We start from the raw sequence: 23,679 nt of genomic DNA on the forward strand, positions 1-23,679 counted from the left end.
TGAGTCAGATCAGATCCGAGGACTGGTTAGTCACGATAGATCTAAAAGACGCGTATTTCCACATATCCATCCTTCCCCATCACAGGAAGTTTCTGAGGTTCGCTTTTGATGGAAAATCTTGAAAAATTGTGACCGCGGATGCGTCCCTCACAGGCTGGGGAGCGGTCATGGAGGGCCACTACACCAGGGGTCCATGGAAGGACCACCATCTCTCGTGGCACATCAATTGCCTGGAGATGTTGGCAGTATTTCTGGTTCTCAGACTTTTCCTTCCTGGACCTCAGAGGCCATCATGTTCTAGTACGAACAGACAATATGTCGGTGGTCTCATACATAAATCGACAAGGGGGCTTGAGATCGCACCCTCTATGCAGATTGGCGCACCAGGTTCTTCTGTGGTCCCTGGGCAAACTACTCTCAATCAGAGCAATGTTTATTCCCGGGGACAAAATGTGGGGGCAGACAGGGGAATGGAGACTCCACCCTGAGATGGTGGAGTTGAAATGGAGACTGCGAAGTTCGGTCAGGCGGAAGTGGATCTGTTCGCCTCTCACGAGAACACACACTGTCCGCTCTGTCTTTCTGTTACGCATCCAGCTCCCCTGGGACTGGATGCCATGGTGCAGGCGTGGCCGAGGCAATGCCTGTACACATTTCCCGCTCTGCTCCCAGGGGTTCTAGAGATCGCTCTGCTCCCAGGGGTTCTAGAGAAGGTCCCCAGTGTGTTGATTCTCGACGCAGGGAACGTCTCGTTCTGCATCCATCGGCCACACTTCCTGTGCTCCTGAGAACGACTTGCTTCGACCTATCAGAAGCTGACGCTGTTGTGATCCAGCGCCCTTTTATAGCTTCCGCATCACCGTCACATGCGGCGTCATGAGTGACGTAATGACGCAACACCAATCGAGATTGGACTAGTTCCATACAGGCTTCAGACGCATCACGCTGAAGGCGTTCCCCAATGTGTCGATTCTCGAGAGAAGGGAACGAGGGTTATAGTCGGAACCCGAGACGTTTTCACACATATAAATGCTTTTCAGCACAGATTAGTGTACTTTGCAAATAAAATCTTCAATAATAGCTGGAAATTACACAGTTATTATAATTACACACTGGCCAGCAGGTCATGCTGCAAAGCCCTGATAAACATGAAATATAATTATGTATGTTAATTTTACTTCTGTTTCGATTCTCCTTGCCTCCCTGCTTTGAACAGGCTTGGTGAAGTCATTTGTGGTCACACAAGCAGTGGAATAAAAATATTAATAATTTTGCATTGCTGAAAATACAGAATAGTAATAAACACAGCTCTTTGTACATGGTCCCTTATTGTGTACTTCTAAAAATGTATAGAAATATATACAAACTAAAAATGTTGTGTTCTTGTGAGAAAATGTTCTCTCTGTTGTGAGAATCACAAAGCTCACAATTCGACCTCCATTCTGTTGCTTTCAATAGCAAGTCCATCTCTGATCGAAACAAAATTACAACCCATTGAACAGACTGTACATCTTATCCCTCACAGTATCGTTTTCATTTGCGAAAATGAAATATGGTGTCTCTCCTGAATAAGGACCATCGTTATTATCTTGTTCTCTGTCAAAACCTCTGCTTTTTTCTTGCAGAATTATACCAACGCAAACAACAGCAATTGACTTTGGATGTAGCTGCTTTATTCATTTTAATTTTCTAACTCTGTCTGAGAAACCTGGCCGCACTCGTCATCTTCACTTCAGACACATTCACAATGATGAGAAAGAGAGAGAGCTCCACTGGCATCCTCCATCTCACAAGAACAAAAAGGAAATACAAGTTTAGTCAAGTGTGAAGGGAGTACTCATTATAAAAGTGAAACATGTCAGTTTTGGTGTAAGAAATACATTTAAAATGCATTTGACTTCCTGGTTCTCTCCAGACAATGGAGCACTTTTACATTACATAATTAGTGTTGCTTGGAAAAAAGGGTCTCATTTTCACACTTTAAAACTCTTTATGAAGTCAACATATCCTCTGGAGAATATTCTCCATTCCATCATGAAATCTTTGGGAGTTCAGCTGAGAGGTTATCAAGTCTCACTTTTCCCCCAATTTCCTCCCCAGAACAAAAGACTTTCTGTCTCCTGGCAACAAAAGAACAAATTTATGGAGAGTGGAAGAGAAGAAATGTGACAGCATGTGGGACCCAAAACATATGCTTTATTTTTTTTTTACCGAGACTATTCAAAGTCCCTCAACCGTTTCTTCAAAAAACACATCATGCGCTGAATAATGGCTTTGAGACTCGCCATTATCTTGAATTCAATGTGTTGTTGTTTTGAGGCACAATCTGCACTATCGTAATTGGACAGCCAGGGCCTAGTGTGTAGTTCTTGTCTGAAAACACAGCAAGTCAGACCTGTGAGTTAGTGAACTGGGAGAGATACTTCTCCTGGGAGAAACAGGGACAGTGGAAGAAAACTAGCCCGAAAAAAGTGACTCTGCACTCTGGGTTTCGAGATGGAACCTCCAATTCCACATGGCTTTAGAAGATCCAGTCTGAGAAGCAACAAAGTAGATGGGCTGAAATTGGCTGGATGCCGAGGGAGAGAGGTGTATTGTTAGGGCTACCGCGAAGCCTCGCTGCCTGAGGAGGGAGACAATGATCTTCAATTACCAACAACTCTCAGTCCAATTTACAGCGGACATGAGAAGAGGAAGGACGAAAGAATTGTCTTCAGAGGAGAGCTTCGGGTTGTAGAGGATGAAACTTTCTAGAGAGAGCTGCGAACTGAGAAAAGGTGAGATTTTTTGTGTGCGGCTAAGTGGATCGACATATAGAAAAGTGAATGGGAGCCTGTTAATTAGATGACGGACGCAGAGAAAGGGTGGTTTTAATTAGGAGGGAATCGATTGCGAAAGGAAGAAAGTTTTATTCAAAAGGGAGAGTGGAGGAAAAAATGTGATCTTTAATGAGACTACAAGATCAGAGCTTGAGCGAGAGGTAGGATTGCACGTTTTTTTTGCTAAATCGAGGTAGATGGGAAACGACATTGGGAAGTGCCTGTCATTAATGGCTGTGACTGTCATTAAAGCTGTAATGTATTTTATATCTCTTTCACTATAGACCAAGACACACATGCTGGAAGTCAAACTTCAGCAGATCTGAGAAGAAAAAAATCAAAGAGTGCACTTCACAAACAAAACATTCTAAGGCTTCATTGGTGGAGTAAATCAAAAGCGATTTGCATTATCCACCGAGACCCGCTCGCTTTTCTCCCTAAATCACATGCATCCAACCTAAGATATAACCGGAGATATAACCGCAGACCTAAGCTACGTCTACATTAATCCGGATACATTTGATGTTTTAGTTTAAAAACGCTCTCCGCCCACATTAGCGGTTTCAGGTGTTTTCCGACGTTTCAGTGTGGATGAGAAACGTTTGGAAAACACCTGTAAACGCTAAATTCACTTTACTGCGCATGTGTAAACCCTTAGAAAAGCTCACTGAGATTATACAGACGGACAAATAAATAAAAAAGTTATCGCGCAAAATATCTCACCATTCATTGACGCGTCCAGGTCGCTCACAGTCACCATATGTTTGGTCTAAACTGCAACTGCTCTCATGTTTTGCAGCAGGACAGCGAATGTGAGTAAATTTTCTGTCATCTTTGCAGGACTGCGATATGAAGAGAGTGCAAAGTAACATCTTTTAGCAACAGTGAATATCTATTGGTACAATATGCATCACTACAAAATTTACAGTACGTCATCGTTTTTAAATACCTACGTTTTGACAGTCCACACTACAACGCGGAAAACGGCGTTTTCAAATTTATCCACTTTGGAGAGCGTTTTCAAAAAGCTTTGTTTTCATTAATAAAAAGGCCGTCTCAGTGTGGACGAAAGGCCAAAACGGAGAGAAAAAGATGCGTTTTCAAACGAAAACGTATTAGTCCAACAGCACGGCAATTATGCTTTGATATGGAAGGATTGAAAGAGCGGAAAATGAGTGACTGGGGTTGATCAGAGTCTCCCATGGCTAAGATCAGCTGATGCCACTCAGCCACCCAGGTGTGTGCTTAATCAACACACTTCTCCTTTAGGTTTCACGTCGGACAGAAGGAGCAGGTCCGCCGGGAGACCGCCTGTCAGTATTCATCTTCTAAATGAGAGCCCTCTTCCCCACTCCATCATGTAGCCTGTCTCTTCTTCTCTGGGATCTGCCAGTTCTGCTCTCCCAGCAGCTACAACATTTCTCAACAAAACGCTGTGTTTTCCAACTGTACCCTGACTGTCTTTACAAAGCCATCAAGCAAGTGCAGGAGAGCCGCCTCTGCACCCGTAGAGGAAGAACTATAGCTCACCGTGCCTGTAGGGCTCATTCAGGTGCATAACAATATCTGACAAACCTCTAGAATAAATGCAAACAATGTTGCTACACAAAATGGCGTTGAAGTAATCCGGCCCTACTCGCGCAAGATAAATATGTAAAAGCGGCTCTGATTAGGCTCTCAACTGAACTCCTTCCCAAATAAAGCACTTCTCTCTACCATTAGCGGCATGTTTTTTGTACTAACTCCGTATGGCATTCAATAAAATCGTTCGGAGCAGCTGTACACATGATGTTTAATTGCACCCCCTGTGTTTACAACAAAAAGATCCATCTTTTCTTTGCTCTCCATTTCCTTGCCTTTACCATCGTACCTCATGAGCATCTGCTTCTATCCACTTTGTCTGAGTAAGTTTCTCATGGGAGAATCTTCATGTTGCAATATCGAATCTTCTCTTAATTTGAAAAGTTTTTATTTTCTCTAACTTTCCTTTTAGGTTTCAGTTGCATACTGAAGAAAAAAAAAAAACGTTATTGCCTTACTGGACCCTTTTCCCATAGGATTAGAGGAAAAAACAAAGGCTGCCCACAAGTGTAGATGCAACGGAGGAGCCATAGATGCAGAAATACACAATGTTCTTCTGGAGAAGAAAGGTATTATCAAACACCAACTATTGTCTAAATCTTTTTTTTTTTTTTTATAAAAAGGATACGTCCTTCGAGATTTGAGTTTGTTTCCTCTTTTTTCAGATTAGAAAGGAAATCTGTAAAGGAATTTTCCACTAAAATGGCTAAAAAATATCAGAGGAGGGTAACGATGTGATAAATAACATAAAGTCAAATAAGAAATAAACATCAGTTTGCAAATAAAAGCCAAGGTGTAAATTGTGATTCATTAACATTAATTAACACCTGTAAGCAAAGAACCTCGTTTTTTTTTTTGTCATGCTTAATGCGATGCGTCACAAGTGTGATGTAGTAAACATAAACAGCTATCATATTTGCTAACCTGTCTAAATGCCAGGATATTTTAAATCAATTTCTGCCACACAATAAAAAGTGTTTATTGCATAGTTCAGTTTTGTTTTCTACAAGGTGTCGAGGCTTTGCAGATGCTAACCAGACCTATTAATGCAAAACGTCAGACGAGCATCAGGAAACTATATGCTATACATTAGTCTAAATCATGATGATCAGCTGGAGTGGAATAATTAATATGGCTGCACTGTGGGGTGATTGAAAGTGCCATGATAGTTTCTAGGAAAACTTAATGGAGAATGGAAAAGCATAATGCACCCAGATGGTGTAGTTACCATGCCTACCAGTAGGGGCTAACCTAACAAGCCAAACCTTCAACCTTTGTTAAAATTCCACAAGATTGTCAGGCATTTGTGGATTTCAATCATCATCAGTGGATTAATTTGACACAAATTATGGTTGTTCATGGAGACAGACAGCATCACTTCCATAATTGACCACATTGCCCCTAGCTGGTGTCAGTAGATTTGCATCACACAAAGCCTGAACAAATGACAAATACATGACCAGGACTCATCATTACTACAGCTCAAACTGCCTCCTTGTGAAAGGATATGCAAATGATGTTTTTATTGAGGAGCATGTTCTGATAATCTACCCAATCAGTGTGAGAGGAGGCTTATATATAGAGAGAGCTGATTTACCTCTTTTCCACGACAGTTTTTCCAGCATCCCTCCTCCACCTCAATCCCTCACTCTCGATTATTCCAATCCCAGCTCTGGTGGAGTGTTCTGGGTTCGGACCAAATTTCAAGCTCGGAGCCCTCTTCTCGGACAGCATGCCAAATACACATATTTTATACTATATCTGATTATATGTAAGTCTGAACTCATGAAGTATAATTCATGCAGTACTAATTTGCCTTTATTTTGAATGTAGTAAATGTTACAGTCAAAGCCGTTAAATCATATCAAGATACAATATTATTAGACTATGTGGTGATGTATTTAAATGGATATTTCACCCAAAAATGTTAATTTTGTCATAATTTACACACCCTCATGTCATTTCCAAACCTTTCCAAAGCAACATTAGACCTCCATGTGTACTGTATGTATTTTTTCGAAATATCTTCTATGTTCAACCGAACAAAGAAAGTCATACTGGTTTAAATTACATACTTTTTTAAAAAACTGTTATCATTTTACATTTGTATTTTTATACTGTACAAAACACTATCCCCTTAGTCCCTGACTAGAATGCATGTTTGAGCTGTTTTAACAAAGAAACTATCCTGAAATATGTCACTGCCATTGTTTTGTCTCGAGATGCACACCAGTAATGTTTTTTTTTTTTTTTTTAAGGAAAGGTCTAATCCTGGTTTATCTAAGATCTGTCTGTGAAACCAGGCCTAAAGAATTTTAGGATGCATTTTAGAATGTTAATTGGAACATAATTGTTTTTATGTTGTGTATTTAAATACCTTTTGCACATCTGACACATTTAAATATGTCTGACAAAAACTTAAATTATCAGTGTCACAATCAGTGTCACAATCAGTGTCACTTTACAATAACCGTAACAGTTACACACATTATATAATGCTATATAACAGGTAGCTTTTGTGTGATGTCACAGTTTCATAGATGACAAATGAGAGTTTGCAAGGTGCAAAATGTTGTTAGAAATCTGTGACTTTCAACACAGACATATTTTTTTTTCATATAGACATAAGAGCTAAAACCTTGAGGTACAGAACATAAATGTTCACACATGCATATAAATACATGCAGCAGGTGACTCAGACATTGTTGAATGCGTGTATGCCAGTGGATTGAAAAGCTGTTTTAATTCCATTTGGCCAGAGACTTGCAGTAAATTAGATTAATGTTAAAGTGTCATGTTTCCAGGATTAGAAAATGAATTCAAACGAGTCTCTAGGTGTGACGCTCAGCAGGTGGGCTGGGAAAGTGTTGAGCTACCTCTCTTGACGCCACCGTTGATTCGCCGCTCTCCGCCGTGTCTTTGCGATTTCAATAATCCCGTTTTAACAACCCGACAAACACGCGCCAATAAAATATGACTTTTAATAGTAGCTCCTTTTGGACTACTCCACAAATGTGACTCTTATGGTACACTATAACTCTCTCTCGCTGCCAGGCATAAGCTATTGGCCGTTTTTATCAGGCAGAAAACCACAGACGAGTGCGAGAAGGACAAGTAGTTATTCAGAAAGTGATTTTCCACTTGAACATACAGGAGAAGCCTCCTGAGGCCTAAGCAACTGTGGAAAGGGGGCGTTTAGGCCCAATGAATGGGTGAGGAGGCACTACTATGAGGTGTGGCGTACGGTCGCTGTGTTTGTCAGGGCTGATGGATGGCTCTAGGCTGTTTCGGGATCATAGATGATTGGAAAATTGAATCCAGGTGGGACGTAATCGGGTGTTAAATGAGACAAAGAGACGTTTTATTGACACAATTGGGACACAAAGGAGTATAGTAGTCCACCTTGCGCAAACAAAAAATGGTCATGCATGTGTGATGATGCTGTTTTGATGTGCGATGTTGCATGTGCCCACGGTTCCCAAACATCTCCACTGCGCTTATTGACTTTGCACATAAACCTTTTTAATGATGATGCTGTTTAAATTGCGCCATTGATTTTAATGCGCCAATTACATCTATAGTGTATCAGAGTCGATATGTAGGACAGCAGTACAAATAGCTGAATATGAGAGGGCTTTAGTCCAGCAATTTTCTATGAGTCTTAAGTGCCTGCGATCTGTAAAACACCTCACTTTCCTGAAAAAAAAAATCTGCAATCAATACTGTGGAGAAAACCTTTTTAAGGCTTGCAGCTACATGCGTTTTCTGCTGAATGAAAAAATAATCACGTTTTTTAAGCGCCTGCAGGAAAAACACAACGCCTTTAGCATCATTACGGAAAAGGCCGTGAATCCGCGCGCCATAGATCTACGCGCCTGCTTATTTTGGCACGATTGTAAGTATCTTTCTTTTAGAGGCGCGAATGTGTCGTGTGATAGGAGGGGACGGCGGGAGGCGGCGGGTTGAGATACGGCATTATTTGACAGTGTTTAATTGGAGAGTACATTTGAGAAGCAGCCGTCCCCGCCGCTGGCTTTGCTTCTAATTGCCAGCAGCACTGCGCTTAACGAAGCGAGTGAAAACGAGCGTGGGTGAGGGAGAGAGCGAGGAACAGAAAGAGAGAGGGGCCAGGTTTCCACGGCAACAGCAGATCAACAGTAGGCAGTAGCCGAGGGGGTAGTTTCATCTTGAAGAAAGACCCTCTCTACTTAGACTCCCTCTTCAACGGGAAACAAATGCCCCAGCCGCACGTAAACAAAACACCAGCGAAACGGCTCCTTTTAAAGCTCAGCCTGCAGAGAGCGAGGCGAAGCGAAAAAACCTATCCATTAGAAGGAGATTAATGAAAAAAACTCAGTGGGTGCTCCCTTCGCAGCCTCGGTTAAATAAGCCGCTACGAGGATCCCTGTCTGCGAAATGTGCTTCTATGTGGTCAAGAACCACTATCATCCCTGATCTCAATTATTATTCATGCAGCTTTGCTCGTTTCATCCGCCGTCCTCGGGAACGTGTACGCTGTAGGTGATGTCAACAAGAAGCTGAAGAACACCAGCAATCTGATTCATTAATCCTGACTGTTGAGTATCTGGCATTAAATGCTAATCCTTCACCTTGGTGTAGTTCTCCTGAAGACCATTAGAGGGCAGTTTGGCCTTCTAAACTATCCTGATCTTACGCTTGCTTGACAGTGTAACGTGTTTTCCCACAGTTGTCTCTTTACTCACAGATACTTGCTCTTGAGTATTTACCTCACTTTCCATCTTGTACGTTTGATATTCTTTTTAACTTGTTTATGACTCTCGCTTTTTCCCAGCGTTTGTTCGCTGGCTCACATCCATTTATTTTTATCTGTGAAAGCTATCATTTCAGAGATGCGCGAATTACGTCGTGGCATATCTATAAAGACAGTGCACCAAATGAAAGCCGGATTGATTTATTGTCTTTCATCTCGGCGTTATCATCTTTATGGCTTCGTCTTTATTGTGCTGTCGAGTACTGGGAGGTCTTGGGTGTAACGGTTTAACTCCTTGTAGAGGAGAGAATTAGGTTTCAGAGACTGAGAAAATTCAGGGTCTTGAGTTTTTTTGATCATTAATATTGATGGACAGCTTTTTGTGAAGTGAGAGCTTCACATTACTAGATCTCACATTCGCTATTCTGTTCTATTAAGTTCCTGTCAGTCTGGCGGAACTGTAACCTTTTCCTCTTTCTCTGTTTACACAGGCAAAAAAAAAAAAAAAAAAGAGTCTTATATCTTTGTCAGATCAATTTGCTTTATTAATGAAAAAGCTTTATGGAGAGATCACAGTCCCTAGATTCATTCTTAAACAATGACTCACCAAGCAAATGTATTTCTTTGTTTTTTTCTTCACTCATTTTATTACAAACTTTGCAAGGACTTATTACAAGGGGTTTGTTTTCAACATGCGGAAACGGAACAAAACGAAACACATGGGAATCAAACAAACAAGTCGGATCGGACAATCCACTGTTCACAATAAACATAAAATCTGATAAAGCCCTCGGTGACAGGAGCCAGTGAATGACTACGGTGCAGGCATACGACGGCCACATTCACACTGACTCTGCAAAAAAGATCGATCCATCCAAGGCATGATGTGCACATCTCAATAAACACTTTACGATTTTTATATGCCATCGGCTTTTGTTGTAAGATTTAAAAAGCTTCACTTGCATGTACATAAAACTGTACAAAAACAGATCATCACAAGCATTTTTATTCCTATATAAATATAACCAACAGTTAAGGATAACAAGTTTTGAACTCTCCTGCAAAAGACATACTTTCAAGGCAGCTGTCTTCAGTTTGGGGTGAACGGTGAAGATGAGTTTTGTGCAGTGAACGTCGCTTTTGTTCTCTTTTGAACCGGCACTAACATTTCAGCAAGAACAGTAAACGGTTTCTACCAATTATCTTTGGAATTCATGCTCAACTCGTCGCTTGCTTGACACCACACACGGGGGGATGTGGAGAGCTATGTACAGAACGCTTTCTAAGAGATGTTTACCACAAACACCAGTTTTCGTTATTCTATGAAGAAAAGTCTCGCTCTAAGGACGAAGAAAAGACTCCCTCGTTCGATACGGTCGTCTCGTCACATCCAGACATCTAACAGCGAAAGAGCACAAATCTAAACACCAGTTTAAAAAACAACCACGAGAAGTGGACATTCCTCCGTCCGTCCTCCGGCATTTTGGCCGGAAGGATTCTAGGAGACTAGCCTTAGAATTACTAGGAATAAAAAAAAGCCAGAGGAGTCGAAACCTGCAATTCAGACTATCTGACTCAGGCTGGCATCGGAGTGGAGGAAGGTCAAAGCCTGCTTCACTCGGAGTTTGAATAGATGAAAGCCTTTAAGTGGTGGTAGAGTTTTGTGGTCATCTCTATCTTTTAGCCGTGTTAAGTCCAGGTCAGCGATCTCACACGTTCGCCTGGGCAGAGCGTGGTTTGCAGTGGAGAGGAGGGAAAGCGAAGCTGGGCTAATTACGCTATATCATGACTCTCGTTGGATTTTTTTCCCCCTCCCCTATCAGAGTCACTAAATGGCTTCGAAAACAGCATAATGTGCTTTCTTTCCTTAGGGCGGGATAATCATTCGCCTTATTTAATCATGGCTACGTCCAGTAATTTCCATACGTTTCAGCCTTAATTATTCGGCGAGATGTGCTGAAGGCATTCGCGATGAGGTAAGTGCAGTGAAAAAATGCGACTCGCTTAAACAATTGAAGCGTTTGGACTGGGATTTTTTCCGTGATCTGTGCTTCCTTTGGGGGGCTGGAGTATTCGCATATGCCAACTGCACTACACTCATTACTCACCCCAATTAAGGAAATGCCCATTGCAGTACACCTCTTCAACCCTCCCGGCAGACACACGCGCTCGCCCGAGCACCGGGATCTGGCTGCAGCAAGTAGCGATGTCGAGGCGATGCACTGTGATGCAGTAGTAATGATAATGTCCATCAGATAGATGGTCCTTGAGCACAATAGATAGTCATTGTCAAAATGGTCCCCCAGAGATTCTCTCAAACATGGAGGGAGACACAGCTTTAGAGCAGGTTAGATAGTCAGCACAGTGTCAAAGAAAAAAGAAAAGAAAGCCCCAAAAAGCAACCAACCCGAAGAAATACCCAATTGATGGAGGACAGAACATTAATGTGAAAAAGACAAAAAAAGAAAAGTGTCTGAAAAGATGGTGATGTGATCGTTTGTAACATACATTTGTCTTTTTTTTTGGGGGGATTGTGGAAAAAAAACATGCACAATTGACATGCGAAAGACAAGACAGGATTATCAGTCTAATTTGTCCATTGTGATTGTTATATACAACTGTTTTAAGGCATTAATACATTTGTTCATCAAACAAAGTCTAAATAGGACACAAAGGTTTCAGTAAAAACTATGTAAACCAAGGACTGTGAATATGCAATTTGATGGAGATGAGGCGCGTCTGTGGACTTCACATACCATTGAGTTAACGAAACGATACTGATAATTTGAGGGGAGGCAGGTGGTCTCCTCCTCGCTGAGGCTGTGCTGTGTGAGCCGTAGGCGTCTCCTCGAGTGCCAGGCAGCGTTTGCACTACACCGTGGGAGTTCAGGGGAGATTCACAGTGCCAAAAAAACACAAGTTCTGCCACATGACACAAAAGTATGCACGCAGATTCTCATCTGTTGAATAGCGTGTTAATGTGCCAGAAGCCACATGTGTTACTTTTCGTGACAGTAGGTCCCCCGACGCACAAACGCACACACCGGCATATGCTAAGGTCTGTCATAGCGAGTTAATCGCTGTTAAACCCACCGCCCTCCCTCGCCAAACGCACACTTACACACAAACTATACACCGGTTTCAGTGTGCACATGGACACACAGCACCCCAGGTGAGGATCTGGGTCCTAGTCGAGCACACCGTCAGGAAATCTTCCAATCCAACTCGCCTAATCACGTTCCCATCTGGCCATTACAAACGTTCAGACCCTCAAAAGCAGTAGTAAACACATACTTCAGGTCTTCAGGCTGATTTAGATGTAACTTTTGATCTTTTTTATTGTATTTTTTTGTACTATTTTTCAACTCAAGCCGGATAGTAATATTCATATATACACCATACAAATGTATTTACAGCGTTTTACATGTATAAAGACTGCTCTCCTCTGAGGACAGGATCAAGTAAAGAGTGTTAGACACTCTATGTGGCTCAAGATCCTTTTACAGCAGTATCTCCTGCCCACTACAGCACTTGGTAATCTAGTAAAAGAACCCATGAACATTCCGTAGGCTAGCGAAGCTAAAAGTCGGTTAGTCACGTAAAAGTATTTATCGGTTGTTTTTAATGGTATGCAAAAAAAACAGTACAAATAGTTACGAAAGAAATAACGTGTTAAAAGTGATAATAAATAGATGCACGAATGAATGAATGAATGAATAAATAAATAATAAAATAAATAAATAAATCTACTCTGATGACAATAGCGTATTTTTCCACTATTCAACTGATATTTTATCCTGTCGCAGATCCGATGTTCTCTTTTTGCAACCGTGTCTCTGTAACTTCTGATGTGTGTCAATCACAGATGGTGGGTGTGGTTATCTCACAGGTATATCTCTCTTTTCGAGGCGTGATTGGAGGGGGGGCTGGTAGGCGGGAACTCTGATGTCACCCTCAGAGGCACCTCCTCTAGTGGGGCGTGGTCACTGGGGGTGTGGTCACTACTGGAGTAGGCACTACGGGAAGGTGGGAGGCGTGGCCTGTTCTCCTCTCCTCCCAACCTCACGCTCCCATTGGCCAGGCGTCCCAGGCTCCCCCTCTCCTGATAAGGCACAAACGTGGACAGTTTAGGGGGGTTGCGTGTCTTGCGGACGGGCGAAGGCTGACCGGGCATCCAACAGGCATCTGAGTGACCAAGCTCGCTGCACTCCTGGCTGCAGTTTCCCGTCATGGCAACATCAGGCAATGAGCGAATATCTGCAAGAGGAAGGCACACACACAAAAAGCAGTCTTTAATGATCACAGTAAATTATTTTAAAGAACAACAAATCAAAACTTGTTTTGATACGCTTGAGTTCATCTCTACCGGGTGAGTCACAGAGACACTGCAGTTCACCTAGCGTCAAATGCAAGCAACTAACAGGGAATACACAAAGAGCTGCCAGTGGTTGCTATGCACTGTGGTGTGGTTGCTATGTGAGAGACAGCTGTTGCTATGCACAGTGCTGTTGTTATGTACTGCACACTGGGATTTCTTCAGTGGCTACTGTGGGTCAGATTCGTCTGGGTTGATGTGAATGAAAATGGTTTCTTCAAAGTGTTGGTATTTCGATTGACGGTTGCTACTCTGTAAGAAATTATTTTCATGATATGTCATCACAACTTTTTTCGTCTGTCAAATCAACTTAGGGACTGTTCGTTTTTTATTTAAGGGGCCACCGGAGGAGTTTTCAGATCTGTAGTCAAAAAAGACATGACCCTCCCTTAGCCAGCAATACATTTTTCTATGACCCTCCAAAATGATTGTGAAAAAAGGCATGACCCTCCCCGATAATTTATTGATTAGCCTACTTCTGTACTGGTTTGCGCTTGGCAAAGATATTCAGATAGCCATTGTTTTTTTTTTTTACAACCATAAACTCTTGTTTTCTCATCTTACTAGGGCTGTAACAATAGACCAAACCTACGATTCGGTTCGTATCACGATTTTTGATTTTAGATTTGAGAAAAAAATGTTTTCGGTGCTGATGCGGTGTGACACGTTCAACATGTGGGTGGCGCTGCCAATAAAGCATCTAAAAGCTGTCACAAAGAACCAGCAAAAGTAATGATTATGAATATGTCAAATATAGCAAGGAGACATTTTAATTGTTTATTAATAAACAAATGTTTTCTGTGTCGACTGCAAAGATGAAGTTGACGATGCGTCGCGATCTTCTCAGAACGCGCCAGAGAGAAATGCACATTTCATAAGCAGAAAGCAGTCTGTTTTCCTTCGTTTTGAATTGTTCTGTTTAAAAGTAGACATTTCAAGCTTTCTATATATTTCTCAGGTCTGTGAGGCAAGTAGCCTACCTTACGCTGAGTTTCGGTTCATTTATGAGACAAGAGTCCAAACTCGCCGGCGCCTCTGTGTCATGATTATCTATTTTCTACTGTATTTACTTATTATGTTTTAAATCCAGGCAATTGGTTGATGAAACATTGATTAAAATTAAGATACAAGTAATAAAAAAACGAAATTCACTTTAAAGAAAGGCTTTGTGCTTTCTGTTTGAGGCTTCTGTGAAAGTTTTAAAGTCGCTCTCAGAACGGTCATGTCCGTAATGGAGAACTGTCACGCCCGTAACATTTTTTTTTGTAATTTTTTACATAAATGCGAACACGAAAAATAAAATAAAAATAATATTTTATGTTCTGTGGAGGCCGACCCTTCTTCATCCGGTGGGTATATATCTTTTGGTTTGCACAGTGTAATTCATAGAATTACTAAAAAATACGTCACATGTGTATTTCCCTCATATTAAATATAAAACGCATGTGTAGACTGATATTTTTCTAATGTCTTGACTCCTTAAGGGAGTATGGATATATTAACAGACGTTTCAAAATATTGGTATTAAATGCATTTTCTGAGAATTTATATTTCAAGTTTTGACTGCAAATGTCACGTCCATAACGCTGGAATTGCCCAATTTTAACAAATTTATCCTCAACTAGTTTTTGTGGTGTAGGTCTACGTATTTTATTATGTTTTAATTTAATTAATTTAAAGATGTGGTAGCCCTACATCTTACACATCGTGGAAACAAAATAAGAATGGAAACTAAAATATGGTAGCCTAGTATCGTGCTACAGCGCACATTCTAGTAGCTGCAGTTCTGGCGACTCGACGTACGTTCACATCACACATGTTAATGCAGCGGTAGAGTTACACTCACAGGACACTGTGCACTTATTCGCAATCACAAAACTTCATTATTTGCCCGTGCTTTAAAGCTTTGCCGGGTAAACATTTCATTGGCGTTCTGTTCTGACATGATGCACTTTTTCTGAGCGCATACTGAAGTGCGCGCGCACTGTCAAACAGCGCCAAACTGGATTTTTGTTGGGTCAGACCCATCTGATATCGATGGGGGGCTGATAACGCGAGATAAACATGGAGCTAAATGGAAAAAAATAGCACCAAACAAGCCACTTTGAAATGTTGCTGTTTTTATGAATATAAAAGTTGGGTGACCCTCCCCCTAGACTAAAAAAAGTTGGATGACCCTCCCCTCAACAAAGAATAAAAAGACATGACCCTCCCCTATTTTCCTCCGGTGGTCCTTTCCATAAATACCGAACGGTCCCTTAGATGAATAATGTGGTTCAGATAAAATAATATTTTGAGTTTCTGTTAATTAAACCAATCTCCTCCTTTGTATTACCTACAAAAAAATATTTCAATGAACTCAAAATTTGAAGGTATGCCCACATACATAAATGGAAGGGTGAAAGTGTGAAAGTGCAATTAACTTTTCACTGCATTTACGCCCCTTAGACTGCAAACCCCTGATATACATGTCTTGAATATTTATGTACTTATACACATACAAGCACGCCTGCATTCGGTATCCTATTTCAACGCTAAATGAGACCCACCAAGGCCCCTGAAGGAAAATTCAGTGCTAAGGCTTATTGATTGGCAGGTCTGAAATTAGTGAGCCTCTGATTGCTATTCATTTTCCATTCCACTGTTCCCTAATTAATTAAATAGGGCCGAGACCCAGTGACCTCATTCCCAGTGACAGAGCCACACACAGAGCTACATTAACACACACACCCTGTAATCCACCAATCACATGCGCTCTTTCTCAGGAGCTGTTCGCTCCGTGTACATTCCTCACCCCTGTGCTTTCACACCAGAGGTTCTCAACCTCACAGTCTTTATTTTATTCTTCTGTAATTTTTTCTCTAATATCAGGAGAGTTTAATATTACAGCGACAGGTAGAGATCCATCCGTGTTAGATATAGATTGGGGTCGCTAAAGACCCGAATATGTAATAATGATTGGCGAAACATTCATGCATTTAATGGATAAAGATAATATCTCAGATTTTTGTTTGTATTTTCAATTTATTTGGATAAAAATCATTTATTTTTGTTCAATAAATATACTGTCATTAAAATATGAAATAATTTTATAAGACTGCTTGAAGGAGATCCCATAATAATTTAAAAAGGCTTTACACAAGTGACAAAAAATATGATATTTTATTATATCATTACTATAAAATATTTAATTAAAAAAATATATACAATTTGTAATTATCTCTAAGGGAGACACCTAACAAAATGATATTGATCATCTAAACCTAAATACGGAAAATGGAAAAGACAAATCACTATTTATTATAATGCCTTTAGCCTCTGCTGTTGGGGTTAAAGGCACAATAATGGACACATTTCCACTTTCATAATTGATATATTTCCACATTCATAGTGAAACACGGATGTGTATGAAAGTGTCATCTAGTGGTTTAGAGGTAGCACTATATTTTACAGTCCTGTTCCCCATGTAAATATGTACTAATTATAGTTATTACAACAACTGGGTAATAACTAAATCCTAACCCTGAACCTGCCCCTATACCTAACATTAACCCATATAGTTACCTTATATTAACTAGCACTTTCTTAGGTAAGTATACTGTAAGTACACGCAAGTGTGCGTACTGTAAAATAAAATCAAATGTGCCTTTTACTCCAATCTGCCTTTAGCACAGTTGTATATTAAAGTTAAGGTCAATTATTGAATTGCATTACAACACATCTAAAAAGTGAAAACTATAAAATCCAAACCATCAAATTGGGAATCAAATTGCATGTCTTATTTAATTACAAATATTTATCGTTTATGGAAGCAGAATCCTTGAGAAGCCTCAGAATCGCTAAATTATATATGGTTCCCATTCCTATTCACACATATTTTGGATCCTAAAAAAAAAAAAATAGGTTGCGGAACGTTGAGAGCCTCTGATCTGCACACTCCTGCCTGCCATGTTACCTTTCTCTCCACTTTGGATTCATTCTCGCCACAGCTCCAAACTACTTCATCTTCCAGAGACAGAGAAAATGAAGAGAAAAGTAGTGGAGACCCTTAAATGTGCAAGAGATCTACAGATGGCAGCCCTGAGGCAGATGCCGGGGCCCAGGGGACGTACCTCCACTGGCCTTGAACATCTATGCAGCTTTAATGCACTCATTAAAAAGAGCTCTGTAAGGCTCCACAGGCACAACATAACTGACAGTTCTCTCCGCACGAAAACACAGCACTGACCCCACCAAAGAGAGCGTGCCGCGCAAACGTAGGCTTCAAAAAAACTCCCAATAAGCAGGAGCCGACATGGTCAATACATCAAAGAGGTCTGGAATGGTGTAAAAGAGGGCGTTTACTGGAGGAGGAAAGAGGCTTTATATCTCACCAAGCGGAATAGATCAACTCGCCCCTCTGGAACAAACACATTAGAGTCCTGCAGTCCTGTTTGTGTGTGTGTGTGAGGGCTAAAGTGTGTGGGAGAAAAAGTGTGTGGTGAACTCGGAGAATAATCAAGTGTGTGTGTTAGAGGCACAACGCTTGTGTGTGCGCGTGCGAGGGATAGGATATGCGTAGGATCGTGTGCATGTGTGTTAAATGGCGCTACTGTCTGTGTTTGTAAAGTAAGTGTGTGTGTGCACTTGTTTGTGCAATAGAGATGTGTGTGCTACAGATGGTGTTTGAAAGGTGAGGCGTTGGGAGGGTGGAAATGTGTGCGTGTGATGTTCTTGTAGGCAGGTGTGAAAACAGTTTTTCTTTCATCTTATTTCTTCCAATTATTATTATTAAAATTGTAGAATAGCCAATCACTTGTTTATAAATGCAGATTTCATTTTCTAATCTTTCTGTAGTTGTGTAGTTCTGGATTTCTGGTAGATGTGAGCATGTTAGACGACATGGAATCAAAACTTTCCTAAGTCTATCTGTTTGTTAATTTGTCTGCTTTCATTTGGAAAATGTTCAATTAAAGAAGTATATTTTAATAAACAAATACTGCAGTTATGACTCTTAAGTTCTGATTGGGTGAGGACACTTTTGAAGTCTTTTTAAAACGCTCATACACAACCTACAAATTAGGTAATTAATATGCTACATTAGGTATTAATGCACTAATTTTCATCATTCGGAATAAATCCAATATGATTTCAGATTCTGAAAGTTCTGTTTATGAACCCTAAATGCGATATTCGTTTACATGTGGATTACATGTATTCCGACATAAAACGTCAAACGGCATGTTTAAAACATCGCAATAATGCTTCCGGAGCTACCGTGATTATAACTGTTGTTTTTGCATTAATTACACATCTAAAAAGAAAGCAGACATATTTGTCAGAAGAGCTTTTTTTCATTTTTCTTTTTTTTTTTTTTTTTGCAAATATTTAGCAAATATGCAGTCTCCTCCACTGACTAAGGCATGAGTGAATAAACATACAGGTTTGTAACCTTATCTACACCGATGTAGGCTATCTTAATGTAATATCTTAATAGCCTACTTACAGTACCATATAGCCTACTGTTTTATTTAGGTTTAATGGGCATAGTAATAATAATAATAATAATAAATAAAGACACAATCAGTGAATGGATTTAAAAGGCAGTGAGATGGATGGATAAAAATGTTTTCTTGCAGGCCTATTTTATTTTTTGTTCTTACATATTCTTATGATACAATCAGCAAGTATGTTTACATGTACTTTACAGGTTTTATTCAGCTGGACTAAAGCAATAATTATGATTTTTTTTAAATGTCAAGTAAATGCTTTAGTCAGACTGAAAATTACAACTCACAGACCTAGATTATGTGATTGTAGCTTGACTTTGGCATTAATTGTCAGATGATGACTGTAGCTCGATTATTATAACTGCCCTTCAAAGTGTACTTACTGTAATGCAAAGCTTGGAGTAGTTGAATTGTTACTGCTTATATAGCTTACTGAAATGACATTCATAAATGTCATTTCACATCTTAAAGTGGTGTGTGTTTTGATGTTTACTGTGGTTGGCATTGCGTATGGGGTTTGGACCACACTTTGGTATTCTCTCTATGCAACAAAAGCTTAAAACCATCCAGGTTTACAGCCTTAATCACAGCACACAACCTGGAACAGACCAAAGGAAAAGCAGAAAAAAGGAAAGATGAAAGAGCACAAAAATGGTAAACCGCGCGCTACAGGCTACAGGCTTCGCCGTGACCACCTTAACATGCAAAACTTGCCCGTCCTTTCGTTTAAAGACGTATGTAAGGGTGGGTTTGCAGTGTTCTTGCATCAGGGAACCAGTGGGATGACTGGTCCCGTGGATCTATGGCAGGTTTCCTCTCTGTCTGATCTCTAGCCGAGGGGTAGTGGGGAGGGGAAACGGGCATGTTGCTCTTCCTGAGATTTCACAGAACACCTCCTGTTTGATCCAGCATGCACACTTTCTAACGTACCCTCAGCCTTTTGCCCTCTCTCTGTCTCTCTGATCCTCTTTTTTTCCAGTGCTTTTGCCCAATGACTCTTCCTTGCTTTTCTCCTTTTATTCTCCAACCCCTTCCCTTTCTCTTTTACTTTCTCTCCAATCTGCCACATTTTTCTCTCCTTTCGTTACCCTCCCTCCATCCTCTACCTGCTGCTTCTGAGTGCGCCGCTGTGCTCTAATCAGCTGGAAATTACAGTCCAGTTCACGGAAAAGCAGGCCAGATGAAAAGAATCTGTCTGACTCCCCGATTGTCTACGGTTTTAATCAAATGTGCAAAATTCTCAGGTAATTATAAGAATCTATTATCAGAAATCAGGTGCCCTGTGGTTAACCACGAAAGAAACAATGATGTCTGTATTTCTGTAATAATTTGTGGCAGCCGTCTTCTTGCCGAGGGAAAATGACACAGCTTGGTTTTGCCTGACATGCTGAGGTTATTATCAGACACAGAAGCTCCTCTAACAAGCTGGCACTGCTATCATGTTCCTCTCTGGAGCAACCAGGAAAGACAAAAGAAAATGAGAGAAATCAGCCGAGAAAATAACACAAAATAAGACAGATCTTTCACGTAATGGCAAAGGCATTCCAGGAAGGATCCGTATTTAAGAAGCAATGATGGCAAATTTTCAGGTGCAGAAACCTTATGGATGCCTATTATCCCAGTTTTGTTTCAGTGACAAGGACATTTCTATTTCTCCATGACGGTATAGGTCATTTCTCAGTTACACAACTCTTCTTATTTAGAGCGAGAGGGGCTTTTGAGGGCACAGCAAGTTGTATTTCAACCAACTGATCATGTCTACCCACCCTTCAATCTCTACCGCCTCAGCGTGGGGCTTTTGTTAAGCTAATCTCGGCCTCTAAATTTTTCACTCCAGAAAGTGCAAAAAAAGATTTCAAGGAAGATTTGATTCATTATTGAACACAGCACTACTCTATTTTTGTACTTGTAAGAAAAGTGTGTTGATTGCAGCTTGGAGCGTTCGGGTTCCAGTTGTATTCGGTCTCTGTTTTCCTCCTCTAGTGTTCGGTGTGCTGTGACAAACCTTTCCGTTTGAGAATGAATAGAATGGATAAGAAGATTCTTTTAGAAGATCCTTTAAAGAGAAAAGAAAGAGAGAGAGGTTGGATAGTGGGGCGGCCATTTTGATGAACTGATTAGCAACTCGCTTCTGCCAGGTCCTCCTGGTGGGCAGCAATTTTTGGGCTAGGGATCATTTTCCTCTTGGCGCCGAAGCGGCGCTGCTTGGCTGTAGCATGTCCTGGGTTTTATTATGGTGATTGCTGGCATTTGTATGGTCGTATCTGGCTTTGATGCAACCCACTTTGGCACTATCAGTTTGCTGTTGGATTATGGGGTAACAATTAAAGTCTGGCTTTCTGATGTGTGACTGTATAATCACAAAGCATTAGAGCATGGAGCGAATGGGCACTGGTGTGTATGGCCACATCAGTAAGTGCAAGGGGAAGCGAGCGTGTTTTTTTTTTCTGCGGATTTACGACATATGTTTGACTGCAAGGTCCGTGTTGCCTTCGGCTTGCTGGTGAAGATGGAGAGCGGCCGCAGTGGACTTGCTCCTCTCAGCACTGCTGAAAATAAGGAAGTACATGTCAGAGCCACACAGCTCCGCTCCCTCTAGTGCCATCCATCATGGCAGGCCAGTTCAGTAGTTAGAGAGCGCTTCGCTGGCTCTCTGTATGTATGTGTGTGTGTGTGAGATGGAGGTATGAGCCCCAGGGCCTTTTTTGCCTGTATGAGCAGCCCAACTGGGGTGGAAGAGGATTTGGCCGCAAGCCAGCAGTCTCTCAAAAGTGCCCTTTGCTCTACCTGCTCTAAGAGAGCTTTTCTGGGCAAGGCATTGCGGTGCAGAGGTGCTGCATGGGTTTTGATGGCGCCTAACCCCTTCTTGATCATCTAATGCAGTGCTTCTCAAACCTGTCCTGGGGACACCATTGCACATTTTGGATGTCTCTCTCATCAGACACACCCAATTCAAGTCTTGCAGTCTGTACTAATGGGCCCTATTTTAACGATCTAAGCGCCTGGGCTAAAGCGGCACACTTAGGGCGTGTTTCTGAATCCACTTTTGCTAGTTTAACGATGGGAAAAATGGTCTAAAAGGGTTGTTCCTATTCTCTTAATGAGTAATGGGTGTGTTTTGGGTGTAACGTGCAATAAACCCATCAGAGTCTCATCTCCCATTCCCTTTAAAAGCCAGTTGCGTTTGCGCCATGGCGGATTCGCTATTTACATGGCGGAATTTGCAAGCGGAAAGACTGAATACGCGTCTCCAGAGAGGAAATGGATCTGCTCGTGCGCGAGGTTAAATCGCGCAAGCAGACCATCTACGAGACAAGCCAGATTCCACCATATCTTTATGTACACAATAATAATCTTTTACATTGTAATCCTTTTGTTTTTTAATATTTGGCATGTTTGTGTGGTGCTGAAGATCCCTGTGTGTGTAACAAGCAGAGTGTACGCGCATTATGCACCCACCTACTGTATAGGCGCATATTACTAATGCGCCCTTTAAATAACAACATAAATATTGCGCCATTGACTTTAGACCAGGTTTTTGTTGGTCAATGGCACAGTCTATTTCAGTTGCCTCAAAGTAGTGACGCGCTAACAATGCGCCTGAACACACCTCGTTTTCAGACTAGCACACCCATGGGCGCACAAATGGGCGCAAATGCATTTGCTATTTAAACAACGTGGCGCAGGACGTGAAAATGAGAACTGCGTCGGACTGAATCTAGCAAAAAACACTTGCGTTGCGGCTGGCGCCACATTGCACTGGGTGTAGGTCCCAATGAGCTGATGAGCTGAATCAGATGTGTTAGATGAGGGAGACATGTAAAATGTGCAGTGGTGGGGAGTCACCAGGACAAGTTTGAGAAGCACATATCTAATGGACCCTTTTCACATTTCACTGGGTTCTCCAAAGAAGAAATCGTCATAGTTGGGTAAACTTCTATGGTGGTGAACGGAAGCTACTGCAAATATAATTCTTGAGTTCCCATTTACTGAAATAGCAAAAGAAAAAATATATGATGGCGTTTCTGTGACTTTACAAAACAGGTAAAAAATATTGAGAAATTGATTGCGTTGGTCAGAAGAGAAAAAAGACATCAAATTTTCACACAGCAGCATTAACCATTTTTTCTGTAATTTAAAAGGATTATTCACCCAAAAATGACTGTAACTCACCCTAATGTCATTCCGAACCCATAAGACTTTAGTTAATCTTATAAACACAAATCAAGATATTTTAAATTAAACATTTCTGTCCCTCCTTCAGGTAACCAAAACTCCCAAAGATCCAAAAAGGTCAGAAAGGTGTCGTTAAACAAATCCATATGAATTGAGAGGTTTAATCAAAGTCTTGTGAATAGATACAATCACTTTATTTGATGAACAGATTTCATTTTTATGTGTGTGTGTGTTTTGGTTACTTGGACTTTTTAAATGGAGAGATCAAAACTTCTCAGGCTTCATTAAAACATATCTTAATTTGAATCTAGAAGATTAACATAAGTGTAAATGATGACAAATTTTCATTTTTGGGTGAACTATCCCTTTAAAGCCAAGGTAACATAGCACATTTGTAGTGTTATAAACGAAGATTATTTTATTTTAAAATTGCTAGGGGTAATTGCATTGGTTTTGGACTTTGGACTAACCCATTAACAGCGACTGCGGAGCTCAGATATGTTGTTC

The 23,679-nt window shown here is 40.9% G+C and overlaps 1 protein-coding gene across 1 annotated transcript in view; it reads right to left on the bottom strand.

The window, feature by feature from the left end:
• Positions 1–12,739: 12,739 nt before the first annotated feature.
• The window catches only part of pcdh1a (protocadherin 1a), a 78,566-nt gene continuing 67,626 nt past the window's right edge, over positions 12,740–23,679 (bottom strand). Inside the window, exon 5 of the mRNA XM_081355249.1 lies at positions 12,740–13,389. Coding sequence (XP_081211375.1) covers positions 13,016–13,389 — 374 coding nt within the window. The 3' untranslated portion in view covers positions 12,740–13,015. The remainder of the gene's footprint in view (positions 13,390–23,679) is intronic.

Source organism: Scardinius erythrophthalmus (assembly GCF_964197995.2).
Source record: "Scardinius erythrophthalmus genome assembly, chromosome: 23".
Taxonomy (NCBI): Eukaryota; Metazoa; Chordata; class Actinopteri; order Cypriniformes; family Leuciscidae; genus Scardinius; species Scardinius erythrophthalmus.